This window comes from Hoplias malabaricus, chromosome 13 (genome assembly GCF_029633855.1).
Source record: "Hoplias malabaricus isolate fHopMal1 chromosome 13, fHopMal1.hap1, whole genome shotgun sequence".
Lineage (NCBI taxonomy): Eukaryota > Metazoa > Chordata > Actinopteri > Characiformes > Erythrinidae > Hoplias > Hoplias malabaricus.
In genome coordinates this window covers 9348543-9362901 of record NC_089812.1, presented here as the reverse complement: position 1 = coordinate 9362901, position 14359 = coordinate 9348543, and the positions used below count along the sequence as shown (strand labels likewise).

The following is a 14359-nucleotide window of genomic DNA, read 5'->3' as shown; positions in this document are numbered from 1 at the left end:
CCTCATGAAAATGCAGAACAAGGTCAGAGCTTAGGCATGCCTCGGAAAGACAGCGTGTGTACGTTGGCCGTGGGCTGAGAGTTGATATGAGACACTCCAGTGCTTTGATGTGTTATTCCCAAAAACTTTGTCTGTCCTGGCTAGTTCATGACTACACAATTCTAACCAGACACTAAAAGAACTTACGTAATGCGTACCTGAATCACCTGAATCATCTGAATCACCTGAGCTTTTTTATATGTTGTTATACATAGTGTCCACACGTCTGTAGACACCCTTCACAGTGAGTGAATTCAGCTGCTTTAGCGTGCAGTCATTGTGGACACCGTTGTTCAGTTCAAGACAGAGCTTGTGTTATGCTCTAGAGCATCTGACGTTTGCCAAACTCAATGCCAAGTGTCAGCCTTTGATTGCTTAGTAATTGCACTTCTTGGGATTCTTAGGAATGATAGGGCACTATACAGTAACTCTGAGATGAGTTGGATTGGACCCTACTATGAAAAACCGTCAAACGATCTGCCAGTCATCTCGTCGCAGGGCTAACTTCGCCCCAGGCTGGTTGTAGTGAAGGTAAAAAATTAAAAAAGCAGGTGGAGGGCTGTAATAGCAGTGGACAGGGTGTTATTACTGTTTATTGCAACTGAGGAGATTTTTCCTCCTGCTCTGTTTTCCTTCAGCCTGGAGTACACACTCACTGTTGGTGTTTCTATGTGTCTCTCTCACACACACACACACACACACACACAAACAAATTGAATTTACATAGCGCTTTTCAAAACAGAAAGTTGTCACAAAGCAGCACACACACACTCACTTTCACACACACACTCTCTTTCTCTCTCTCTTACTGTTTGAGTGTGCGTTCCCCTGTGAATGAGCAGCCTTTCTTCCCTCGTGTTTAAATAAACACCCTTCTTCACTCTTTCTCACACACTGAATGCCCTGACCCTCTCCTCTGTCCTGTTTATTCTCCCTCTGCCCCCAGGGCTGCTGGGAAATGGGAGCTATTCCTCCTCTTGTGTGTTGGGATATTCCAGTTGCTGTTTAAATAAAGGGACACTACAACAGCTGTAGAACTGTGAAGTCAAATAATCTTTGGAGCCCCCGAGTGGTCTGCTGCGGTACAGTTTTAACTCCGCCCACCCTTATTTATTATAAATACCCATTCCTGTACCATATATGACCTTAAAAATGTTTCACTTTTATTCTTTAGCCACAGAGAACTCTAAGCATTCTCTTAAAAAACTGAAAGGCTGTACTTATTTGCACAGAGAATTTGTTGAATATTTTGAGGATATGTTTCTTAGTAATTAAAATACTTGTAATTATTAATTGAAGAATGTTCTTAAACTGTGGGATTATTCAGACTATTGACTAAAGATGTTTTCCATTCTGTAGTCCACACAGACACACACACACACACACACACACACACACAGACAGACAGACAGACAGACAATTCAGACATTATCCCTTAGTTCTGCTGAAGGTCAGTGTGAGCACCTGGAGGGTTTCTTTAATCACAGAGCAGAGAAAACAGGAAATGGTGTCACGATCTCTATGATGGAGTGGAAATTGGTCAGAAAGCAGTGGGATGTCTGGCCATGAGTCCAGAGCACGGGAGGGGGTGGGATGAAAGTGGTTAAAAACTTTATTTTTGTTATCTATGAATGTTTTCTCTTTTTTATTTAACCCCCCCCCCCTCCCCATTTGTTGCGTAAGCCAGTTCACAGCAGAGAGAGAGAAACACTACACACTGAAAATCACGTGTTCTGTATGTACTTCGAAACATTCATTAGGGTTAAGTGCAGAGGGGATTAGATGAGCTCATCTAACTTCCATAAAGAAGATGAAATGCAAAGGCTGCCATCTTTGAGATAAAAGCGATGAACATCCATTCTTTCTGCAGATGTGAAAAGGCAACGCTGTGGGTCTGAAAGGACGTAGGGCTGTCATTGGTGGTTACTTACAAAAAAGGAAATGGACACAAAGAGAAAAAGTGTTTTAGTGGTGTTTATCAGCACACTGGACTGGCCTCTCCAGAGCCCAGCATCACTGAGTGTGGATGGGGAGAAGTAGAAAATGCAACCAGCTTCTAGTACTGAACTTTGAAGATGGGGAGCGGGGCGGAGTGGGGGGAGGTGTCACTGTAACAAAAGGTATCTGTAATAAAGTCAATGAGCACACAATGAATATATTTAGCTGTTAGGATTTGTGTGTAATCATTCTCTCTTTTTTTCTTCTTCAGACGGTGTATCTGGAGCAGCTGGTGGTGTGTGTGGAGGTTCTGCTTTGTGTGTGTGAGGAAGACTGCAGCATCATTAGTCTGCAGCTGCTAAAGGTTCTTGTAGCTGTGCAGAGTTTAACCACTGAACAGGAGCTACGCAACAGGGTAAAACACACACACACACACACACACACTCTCTCTCCTCTACCATTACCTCAGGACTGATGTTTATAACCTGTAATTCTGTGCGTCTCTGCTTTTTTTTTTTTGTTTGTTTTTGTTTTTTTTGGTCCTTTGTGAGAGAGAGAGAGAGATTACATGAGAGGGTTAAATTTTCCTCTCTTTCCTCTCATCTCTGTTTTTTCCATCTTTTCCTTTTTTATTGCTTGTGTGTGCTCTATGTTGGAACTATCTGTGGTATGCAAAATGTGTGTGTGTGTGTCCATGTTCGTTTAAAGTGTGTGTGTCTGTGTAATTATGGACAGGAGAACACTAATAGCATGCTTGCGGTGGAACTTTAAACCCACTGATGGGTGAAAGGAGGCGTGTGTTTGTGGAACATTGTCTTTGTGTGTGTGTGTGTGTGTGTGTGTGTGTGTGTGTGTGTGTGTGTGTGTGTGTGTGTGTGTCTCAACTGAGGTAAAGCAGACAACATAACCCCACTCGAGCCTCACACAAACAACTTTTCCCCTGACAACAATTTGCAGACTAATATTGTATGAAAATGAGTGAGACGGAGAGAAATAGAAAAAATGAATTAAGACATAAATGAGAGAGAGATGAGATTTACAAAGACAGAATAAGCAGTTAAAGAGGCAGATGAAGAGATGAGGGAGTGAGACAGCACAGCGGTGGAGTGAGGAAGTGGGTGAGAGCCATAGAGGGTTCTAGAGAGAGGGAATGACTGAGGCAGTGAGACAGAGATGGAATTTGTCCATTTTGGTCAGTTATCCCTGGACTGAGAGACTCCTCAGGGAACACACTTAACCTTCCCACACAGACACACACACACACACTCTTACAAACACACACTGTAACCGGGGCTTACCGTGTCCAACTATGGGTTAGACTTGAATACGTTTATGTGTACGCTACTGTGCAAAAGTCAGAGACCACTGTTTCCTTGTGTCATTTCCAGCTGGAACATCCATTAAATACAAGTAATGAATTTCGCAGAATACATTTCTGAGAAGATAGAAAGACAGAGAGGTTCTAAAAACCATGTTATACCAAAACCAACCTCGTCTAAATCCTTCACCTTCGAAAGAACAGAGAAATCAACCTCCACTCTCTATACACTATGCACTATGTAACCAGTATTTGATGGACACCTGCTCATCTCGTCTCTCATCTCTGTTTTTTTGCAGACGGAGGATTGTGTGAGCCGCGTGTGTTTGGTGTTGGGTCTCAGCAGGGTGTGTGATTTGTACAGGCAGCACATGGCTGATCTTCTTCAGTGGCTGTCCGACTCGCAGCACTGCTGGACCTCTCACTCTGCCCACAAACATCTACTGGACGTCATCGCTCTGCAGTCAGGTGTGTTTCTGTGTGTTCTGATGTACAGTGACCTCTTTAAGCACCTTCAGAAGTCAATCTTGGAAGTTGCTTGGGGTCTATTTAATCCTACACACATTTAGCGGAGACATTTGGTCATTCTGTTCTGGTAAGGGCTGCCCATTTAAAGATCCACCTTCTTTCAGACCCATAGCATTGAGATGTCTTCTCACTGTGGTATAGATTTCTTTCTATACTCACTATATTATTAGTAACTAATACAATGTTTCACTAATGGAATTTAATTTAGAATCAGATTATCTTCAGCTTACATTATCAGCGACTGTATTTTTAGCTTTTTGAAACAGGACTGGGCCCTAATTTGGATTCCCGTCATGTGATTTATGGGAAAATGGGATTTCACTGTTATTTTTATGTGAAAGTGGACCTTCTGTCCTTTTATTGCTTTCTGACATGAGACAAGAGACTCTTCTCTTGTTGTTGTCCTCATTTCAGTCACATATTACACATTCCTCATTCATTAGGCCATTCTCTCTGTCTCTTTCTCTCCCCCTCTCTCACACTCAAAAACGGTCTCTCTCACTCTGGGCAGTCTGGTCATTGCCCTCGAGGCGTCACAGGATTTCCTGCGTCGCCGTCTGCCCTCGCTAATACTGGCCCTCACTGTGTGTGTGTGTGTGTGTGGTAATAGTGGGAATACACTGACAGTGAATTTCCCATACAGTTCAGCGCAGTGGTCAGGAACGGCTATTACAAGAAACAGCAGTAAAACAGATAGAGGAGGCAGTCACTGCAGGGACAGGACAAACAGCCTGATGATGAGGAGGAGGAATCTCCTTTAGACAGTGCTCTGTTTTTGTACATTTGGCTCCATCCAATACATGTGGGATGTGGTTTTGGGATCCAAGACTTATCACAATGAATAGCCTAATATCCCCATTTCCTCTCTCTCTCTCTCTCTCTCTCTTTCTGTCTGTGTGTGTGTCTGTGTCTGTGCAGGTCCCGTGCTGGGTGAGTTTCTCCCAGATTTTTTGTCATTGTTGCGGAGTTGTTTGGAACCCAACAGAGATGCTGAGCTACGGCTACATATTTTCACCGTTCTGTCCAAACTACTGCTCAACTCCAGCAATACACTCAACTCACAGGGGTGAGTCTCATAAATTCACACACACATATATACATAAATATATATATATATATATATATATATATATATAAATGCTTATCAGTAAACATAACCCACAGTAACAGAGACTCTATTGTAGTGCAGCCATGGCCTAATGGTTAGAGAAGAGGGCTTAGGAATGAAATGTTGTTGGTTCAGTTCCCACGATCGTCAGGAATATTGGGGGCAGTGGGAGTGAAGTAAACGCACTGTCCTCCTCTCCCTCAATCCACGGCTGAGGTGCCCTTGAGAAAGTCACAGAACCCACAACTGCTTCCAGTGCCGGGGATGGCTGTCCACTGCTCTGGGTGTGTGTTCACAGGCCTCTTCACTGCTACATATGGGTTAAATGCGGAAGACACATTTCATTGTACAATGACAAATAATTATTACACATTTTGCCATATGCACAACCACTGGTCAAATTACAAGCTGATAAAAGTGAAATATATCAAACACGCAAACTTGCATATGACAAATTAAATATAAAAATTGCATCTTAATACCAATGTTATCTGTCTCTCACACTCGCTATCAAACTGACACACACACACACACACACAAATAAATATATCGCATGTCAGTAAAGTTTGTGATTACATTTGCACAAGCCACATTTATTCACATTTATATGTTAAATTAGGAGCGGTGTGCCCAAGCTTTACATAGTTTAGAGGTCAATGCAGAAATAGAGTCAGAAGGCATGACCAGTCCCGCCATGGTTTCCATGGTTTCTATGGTCTAATTAGAGCAGTGTTTGGCTGGTGGTTCCTAATTAGTCCTGAAACATTTTGGGCTGGGGTTCAGACAGCTCATGCACTTGTACAGTGTCTCCACCTCTAATTACACTGCCACAGGCCTTTTACTAAAAACTCAAGTTTCCCTGCCCTTAATAATGGTCAATTAGGCTGAAAGGAACAGGTCATCTATGTTTTTCTTCCATTTCAGTGTATTTTCCTGGGCGGGGAGTGGAAGTCACCTCTTGACACACTTGGTTTTCTTGAGTCTAATGTGTGTTAAAACTTAGGGCTGGACTGATACTTTATTTCAGTAAAATCCAACAATGTTTAGGTTTTAGAAATGTATCAGTATCAGTGAAAATCCTGCAGATGAACACATGCTCCTGAAGTGAGGGAGGAGGATCTAATGTGAGAATATTGATCCTTGCTTAAACTTTGAATCAGTCTTTATGGAGAATGCTCTGTTTGCTCTCCATTATTACATCATTAAAGGTAGTGTAGGTGCCACATGACTCCGGAGTTTTGGGGTCGTGGGCTCAATTGCAGTATTGGGTTTCTACGGTTTCCACCCACAATCCAAAAACATACTTTGGTAGGGGACTACTTTGGCAGTGTGAAATTGTCAACAGGTGTGTGTGTGTGTGTGTAAGTGTAGATGTGAGTGTGTGATGCACTATGATGGACTGGCTCTCTGTCCAGGGTTTGTTCCTAAATTTCACCCAATGTTTCTGGGTAGGCTCTGGGAACCACTGCAACCCTGAACAGGACGATGAATGAACTAGCAACATAATTACTATGAATTTATGAAATGCTGATCTGCAGGATTTGGAACTGCAGTGAGTAGGCTTGCAGAATATATGTATGGTAGTCTAGGTGTGTCAGAATAAAGAGAGCAAGAAAGCTAGTCTGATATAAGCACACTCAGTACTGCAGGAAATGAATGATTCTGGCATAACATAACATCTGACAGCCACTCGTTGTTCAATTTATACATTTAATTAGATTTTAAAGGTGATTTTAATCAAAAAGGGCAGCATGGTGTTGCAGCAGGTAGTGTCGCAGTCACACAGCTCCAGGGGCCTGGAGGTTGTGGGTTTGATTCACGCTCCGGGTGACTGTCTGTGAGGAGTGTGGTGTGTTCTCCCTGTGTCTGCGTGGGTTTCCTCCGGGTGACTGTCTGTGAGGAGTGTGGTGTGTTCTCCTTGTGTCTGCGTGGGTTTCCTCCGGCTGACTGTCTGTGAGGAGTGTGGTGTGTTCTCCCTGTGTCTACGTGGGTTTCCTCCGGGTGACTGTCTGTGAGGAGTGTGGTGTGTTCTCCCTGTGTCTGCGTGGGTTTCCTCCGGGTGACTGTCTGTGAGGAGTGTGGTGTGTTCTCCCTGTGTCTGCGTGGGTTTCCTCCGGGTGACTGTCTGTGAGGAGTTGGTGTGTTCTCCTTGTGTCTGCGTGGGTTTCCTCCGGGTGACTGTCTGTGAGGAGTGTGGTGTGTTCTCCCTGTGTCTGCGTGGGTTTCCTCCGGGTGACTGTCTGTGAGGAGTTGGTGTGTTCTCCCTGTGTCTGCGTGGGTTTCCTCCGGGTGACTGTCTGTGAGGAGTTGGTGTGTTCTCCCTGTGTCCGCGTGGGTTTCCTCCGGGTGACTGTCTGTGAGGAGTGTGGTGTGTTTTCTCTGTGTCTGCGTGGGTTTTGGATGAGGATACTGCTCTATTCCTGCTCCATCGGTGGGTAATATTGACTTAGTTTTGCTGTTTCGGATCCCCTAAGGTGCAATGTCTCACAAGTCAAGAGGCAGCTAACTGCATTACTGCAAAGTGCTGCAAAACTAAACAACTTGGCTTACAAATGTGTGTGTGGTAATTCAAAGAGTGAATAAACACTTAAATAAAGACAAGTTAAACTTCAGCTGCACACAAACATGTTGTTTTCCATCAAACTAACAGTTCCACCTGCACATTTTTGGTTTTCTTACAATAAAAATAATCCAAAATACACTGAAAGATGTTGAGTACTGTGATGATGCAACTTAATCCTTAAAAGGCTGGTTTTGTTAGGGATTGTGGCCAAAGATGTTCTCATTGGCTCATTGTGAATCAGCACTGATAAGCCCTTTCTGTGGTATTCTCTTGCTCCCTATGTGTAAGTGTGTGTGTGTGTGTGTGTGTGTGTGTGTGTGTGTGTGTGTGTGCGCGCGCATGTGCTTGTCAGGGTCAGTCAGACTGTCTGTGTGTGTGTGTGTGTGTGTGTGTGTGTGCGCGCGCATGTGCTTGTCAGGGTCAGTCAGACTGTCTGTGTGTGTGTGTGTGTGTGTGTGTGTTAAATTGATGTGGGTGATTTTATGAGAAGGACATGCTCCTCCTCAGACATCACGTTAAGCCCTAGAACATTCCAGCATCAGCCTTCTCTGTTTAACACACATACATGGGTATACACACACACTCACACACATACAAACACACCTGCTCTTTCTCATCCACACAGTGAACTCTGAGAAGAGCTGAGAGGAATGGTGTAGAGGGGTCTGTGTGTGTGTGTGTGTGTGTGTGTGTGTGTTGCAGTACTAATCCCAACATACAGTCCCACAACACTGGAACAAATGATATATCCGTCAAAGAGGACCATCACAAATTTTAGTTCAGTCTGTGCACTGCCTTCTTTTCTTTTCAGAGGACTTTTATTTTGTAAAAACATCTGCTCTGATATTGTTCCATATTTTTTACTTAAGTAATTAAAAATACTATTTTAATAAAATGTAGTATTATTATTAAGTCTTAGAAGAAGTTTGTATTTTCTTTTTCATTGAAAGATGTCTGGGCTCCAGTAGATGGTTCTAAAATCACACACACCTTCTTTGTCTGATTTGAAAAGGTCTTCTTGACAGCTCCACGTTCTTTCAGACCCATACTATTGGGTAGCCTTCTCTCAGAGGACTGATGGCCGTGGATGCTGTCAGATCTTAATCAGAGCTTGATTTCTATTGGTCTATCAGAGATGAAAGTTTAGTTTTGCATTGTTTTTAGCATTTTTCATTGTATTTTTATGATATGTTATGAATTTAGGTCTAATATTTAATTTTAAGAGACATATGAACTGGAAATGACTGAAGTTGTGCGTAATTGGTCATTTTAACTGAAAATCATATATATAAATATATTAGTGTCTGAACTGATGGTTGGTCAGTTGTGCCCTCCGGGTGGCCTCTCTGCCCCTGGACCCTTGGGGGTAATCGAGGGGAATGCGTTAAGCCTGGAGCGTGTGCTCTCTGCTCTCTGAGGACAGTGTGACCACTGCAGTTGTCCAGATCACTCAGCAGAGCAACTCATCACCCATCTCACACACACACACACACACAAACCTTGCTCTTATTGCAAAAAGTGTCTGCTTGCTCGCAAATCACACCTAGACATCATAATGTTGCTGTGACTCACCTGTTTGTCTTTCCTTTTTTGGAACACTTTTCCCGTTTCCCTCCTTACAGATGGGGTTGTTTTTTATTTGCCAGCTGCTTCCTTTGCTCTTCCTCTGTCATTATCTCCTTGGGTCTCAGATGGCCCTGTGCGGAAAAATATGCAAGGGCCTAAATCATGTTAATGTGACTTTTCCTTTTTTATGGAGATCCGTATATGAAAGACAGGCTGCAAAAACAGTCCTTTTTAGACTGAACTGCTTTGTAATGTCGTATTTACATATATCTATATATAGGTATGTTATCCAGCCTATAGCCGTTTACTGCCACCCTTTCAGGCTGCGGTAATTGAGCCCTGCCCATTCACACTGAAATTCTAGGGCCTTTCTGAAGAAGCAGAATACGGGCCAGTCAATCAGAGCAGCCCTTATTTCTATTTCAGTGGTAACAAAAACAGACTGCTTAATTTTGAGTAAAGCAATGTTGAAAATGGTTATATGAAGTACACATGTGCGGTAAGTGGACTTCTGGTGAAAGAATAAATGAAAGCGGTGGCAATCCATTGGCCTTGTAAGGTTAGCATTAGTAAGTGCGGGCGTTAACCTCCTAACGCGGCTTTCTCTGTATGTCGCAGAGGGTGCTCGGCTAGACTGTATGACTCAGCTCTGAGTGAGACATTTTGAGATAAACTCCAGACTAGACTAGCATTAGTCATTCCCAGCAACACATCAACAGTGGAATGATTTTAAGAGTGAATGGATTTGAGTGGCACATTCAGCCAATGATTTATTTTAGCTGGAATGTGCATTTCCTGAAGAAAATGTGGTGACTTTGGGCAACTGTGGCCTAATTGTTCGAGGACTGGGCTTGGTACCGGTCGGCTGCAGGTTCAATATCCAAGGGTACATCCACAAGGTGGGAACATCCACAAATGGCTACCCCTGCTCTGGGTTTGTGTTCACAGCCCCTAGTGCACTTGTGTCTTGTGTGTGTGTGTGTGTGTGTGTGTGTGTGTTCACTGCCACTGATGTGTTAAGACACATTTCATTGTACATTGTTTGATGACAAAAAAAATGCTAATTATTATTATTATGATCAGGTGTGGGGCGGCACGGTGGTGCAGCAGGTAGTGTCACAGTCACACAGCTCCAGGGGCCAGGAGGTTGTGGGTTTGATTCCCGCTCCAGGTGACTGTGAAGAGTGTGGTGTGTTCTCCCTGTGTCTGCATGGGTTTCTTCCCACAGTCCAAAAACACACGTTGGTAGGTGGATTGGCCACTCAAAGTGTCCATAGGTGTGTGTGTGTGTGTCTGCGTTGCCCTGTTAAGGACTGGCGCCCCCTCCAGGGTGTATTCCTGCCTTGCGCCCAATGATTCCAGGTCGGCTCTGGACCCACCGTGACCCTGAACTGGATAATCACTTACAGATAATGAATGAATGAATGAATGAATGATCAGGTGTTTGCTTGGTGTTCTTGTTATATTCCAGGTAGTTGCTAATAGTATAGTTCAAATGATCAGGAAAGTGCATTTATATATAAAGTTTAGTGTATATTTTTTTGTCTATAGTCAAAGTTAGTGTACATTGTGTTTAGGGCAATTTTATATATATAATAATAATAATAATAATAACAATCTTCTTCAGCCAACGACTGAGTTTAGCCCCATCCCTTCAACGTATAGCTGTTTATGTTTCAAATGATCTAACTGAAGATATCAGGATGACAAAATACATTGCGTCCAATCAGATCAAAGATTGTTTAATGGAACAGTAACGAGTGAGATTTTATAACAGCAGCCATCCTTTCACTTCAGCTTGGTTTCTCTGGATTGTCCACCTCAATAGAGGCAGTAATAAGCTGACTTCACTGAAATGACACTGAATATAAACATTGTTTTCTCTGTTTCACATGAAATGTGTGGATTATGAGCGCCCCCTGCTGGTGCTTCTATAGCAATCATTTGACACTGAATGGAGAAGCATTGGAAGACTTGACTGATGATATTCTGTTTATGATTCTTCTGAGCTGCAGTAGCTGGATATCTTTTTTTTTTCTCTTTGAGTTTCTAATCTCTCTCTCTCTCTCTCTCTCTCTCTCTCTCTCTCTCTGCAGGAGGTTTGGTCAGTATGTTGAGGATTTTCTGCAGATGTTAATGCCAAACCTTGTGTGGCGTGCTGGACGGACAGCTGCAGCAGTCAGAACATCTGCCCTCAGCTGCCTGCTCGCTCTGCTGCAGGGAGGGGCCATATCAAAGGAGCAGGTAATGATAACACAATACATATTTCATATATGACACTCGGACAATTCAGAGATGTGCACATGCAGCACACAGACGAGGAGATTTCCTTGGTCAGGCGTGTTCTCGCAGCAGGAAATGCTCACGGGCTTTAGGCATGGGGCGGTGCCTGTGCAGTGCGTGCAGGAGAATTCTGGAATATTCCCCTCTCTATTCTCTCATGCACTGGCTCTGACTTTACCCAAAGAGTTTACTAGCGTTCTAGGAGGATACATTCCATTTGCGTTCACATATACAGCTTATATTTTGTCTAGAGGGGAAAGGGACACACACACACAAAGATTTTAACAAAAAACCTGGTCAAATCATTAAAAATCCTGATGTTCTAACAATTCAGAAATTAGCCTCTTTTCCATCTCTGTCCGTGTTCTATCTTTCACCCTTTCTCTTGGCCTCTCTCTCTCTGTTTCTCACTCACTTGAGTGTGAAAGTGTGTGTGTTTGTGTTGGCTGGAACTGTGAAGCAGGTGTGTGTGTGTGCGTCTGTGTGTGTGTTGGCTGGAGCTTTGCAGCAGGTGTGAGTGTGTATATGTGCTTGTGTGTGTGTATCACTAACAGTGTGTTTTTGATTCTCACACTTCTATGTGTTTTATCACTCCCTTTCCTCTCCGTATTGGATGGATATTTTGGGGATAATGTGTGTACAGACAGATATATATCGATAGATATATAACGTATTGAACTCATGACGACCAGAAATAGGACATGGAGGGAGAGGTGGTTCCGTCCACAGCAATAACAGGTGGAGGATGAAATGAAGTTGCTGACAGAAGTGTGGATCTGGGAGGAAGTCTGGGGTTGTGTTGGGACGAATACCATCCTGTTTGGACGAGGTGCTGCTGTGCGTGTGTAAGCTGAGTGGTTCTCAGGGAGACAGGTTTTCATCTTTGTAACACTCTTCACTTCCTCCTGCTAAAACCATCAGCTCCTCCGCTTACAACAGCACTACAACACATACAGTGATGTCAGCTTTCTTCTCCCTGCCAAAAGCTTTGTTTTTCCATCCTCCCTCTCTCTCTCTGCCCAGTGTGTGTTTGTGTGTGTGCTTCTCCTCCACACAGATGCGATAAGCTGGTTGGTATCAGCTCATTTGGAGAAGGAAGCGAGGGTTAGGGTTGACTGAGTCAAACACCGATACATTAACAGTGAAACACACTGATACATTAAGATAGGGCCTTAAAGGATTATGCACGCTTGGTCTTGTGAAATGATTCAAGTTTTGGATGCGGATGGCAGCTTGTTCATGCCTTCTGGCCCTGTTATAAAGTAATCCAGGATGATTAAATACAAAATATGTGCCCTAGACTGTATATTTTTGGGGACCCTAAGTGCCTTAACTCCTACTCACATCAAGACAAATCCTTTTTCTGTGGAGTGTTTGTGAGGAATATAACTACTTTTGAGCATGTTGTAATGTACACCACTCCCACAGCTTTTTTGTATCTTATCAGTAGGTTGTGTACATGTAAAATATAAATAGACTTGATGTGCTACAGTGTGTGTGTTTATAAATGTGTGTGTTAGGTTTTGAGTGTGGAGCTGAAGCTTAGTTCTGATCTGACGTCCGCCCTGGAGGAGGACTCTCAACTCTCACGTCTTCTGGCCTGCAGATCGCTGCACACACTCCTTACCATCACAACATGCTGCCTTAGCACGGACGCACTCAACAAGATCTACCCAGGTACACACACACTCAAACATACATAGCACAGAGGGTCTGTTAAACGTCAGATAATGAGACTGGACTGTCCAGCACCTTGTTGGTATATAGCTAACTAGTTCCATTAATATTGACAGTGGTTGCCCTTCCTTTAACTGGTTTTCTGTATATATTCAAACCAGTTTATTTGCCTGTGTGTGTGTGTGTGTGTGTGTGTGTGTGTGTGTGTGTGTGTGTGTGTGTGTGTGTGTGTGTGTGTGTTACAGAGCTCCTTAAACGTGTAGATGACAGCAGTGATGAGGTGCGTGCTGAAGCTCTAAAAGCCCTGAGTGTGTGGTTCTCATCTTTAGGGAAAGATTATGATATTCAAACAAACCGCCCGCATCTTCAGTTCCTCTATCAGCAGCTACTGCTCTACCTGGATGACCCTGACAACAGGATACAGCTCATAGTGTTTGGTAAGGGGTTTTTGGGGAGGAAATCTTTAACACAGCAATGTTTTGGTGCCTACTCTACAGTACACAGCATTTATCACTGATAAATATCAGGTGACAGGGTGGAACTGCCACACAGCTCCAGGGGCTCAAGGCCCTGTTTCAAGAAACCACCACCCTAATCAAGAAAAAGCACTTACAGGAGCTGGAATAATGTGAGTTATCAGTGGAGAACATCCTCTGTGGAGAACAGTGTTTCTGTTATGTTTACATGAGCTGAAAGGTGATTGGCTAGAGTACAGAGATTTAGCCCCGGCACTGCTCTGCTGGTGGAGATGAAGGATGGATGTAATCACTGCACTCATCCACTGATCTCTCTGTTCTTTCCTTTCAAAGAGCCTCATCTATTCTCCTTTTTTACAGTCCATCCATCACTCACTGTGATCTGCTGCTGGCCAGCTTCCAGAGCTACACACACACACACACACATATCCCTTTCTCACACGCTCCTAATTAATAGCACATGTAGCTTCTATCTCCTCCTTCTACATTTGTCTTTTTCATCACTTCATTCATTGTCTTTTTTTATGTCTCCATTCCTAGACTTTGGGAATCCCTAGGGATTGGGATTCGGGAGATGGATATAATAATTGTCCAGCGTTAATAAAAGGGGTGGTTGTAAGTGGATAGTAGGGGACATAGGACCCTGTAGACCACCAGAACGGTCCCCTTCAGATAAACAGCATTTACAGTTTTAATACAGTCTTTCCTCCGATGTGAGAACACAGCTCTGAGCTGAAAGGATGTGGAACTGCAAAAAGCCTGCACTGAGAAAGAAAATAGACACCACAGCAGACCAAATAAAGAAGGTGCTTTGTTTATTGATAACGATGGAACTGGCCGCTTCACCGTACGACATCGTAGTG

The 14359-nt window shown here is 43.4% G+C and overlaps 1 protein-coding gene across 1 annotated transcript in view; it reads left to right on the top strand.

The window, feature by feature from the left end:
- LOC136664682 (dynein axonemal assembly factor 5-like) overlaps positions 1-14359 on the top strand; it is a 31257-nt gene that overhangs the window by 14585 nt on the left and 2313 nt on the right. Inside the window, exons 7-12 of the mRNA XM_066642030.1 lie at positions 2249-2392; positions 3595-3763; positions 4742-4889; positions 11157-11304; positions 12864-13020; positions 13266-13457. Of these exons, the coding sequence (XP_066498127.1) occupies positions 2249-2392; positions 3595-3763; positions 4742-4889; positions 11157-11304; positions 12864-13020; positions 13266-13457 (958 nt within the window). The remainder of the gene's footprint in view (positions 1-2248; positions 2393-3594; positions 3764-4741; positions 4890-11156; positions 11305-12863; positions 13021-13265; positions 13458-14359) is intronic.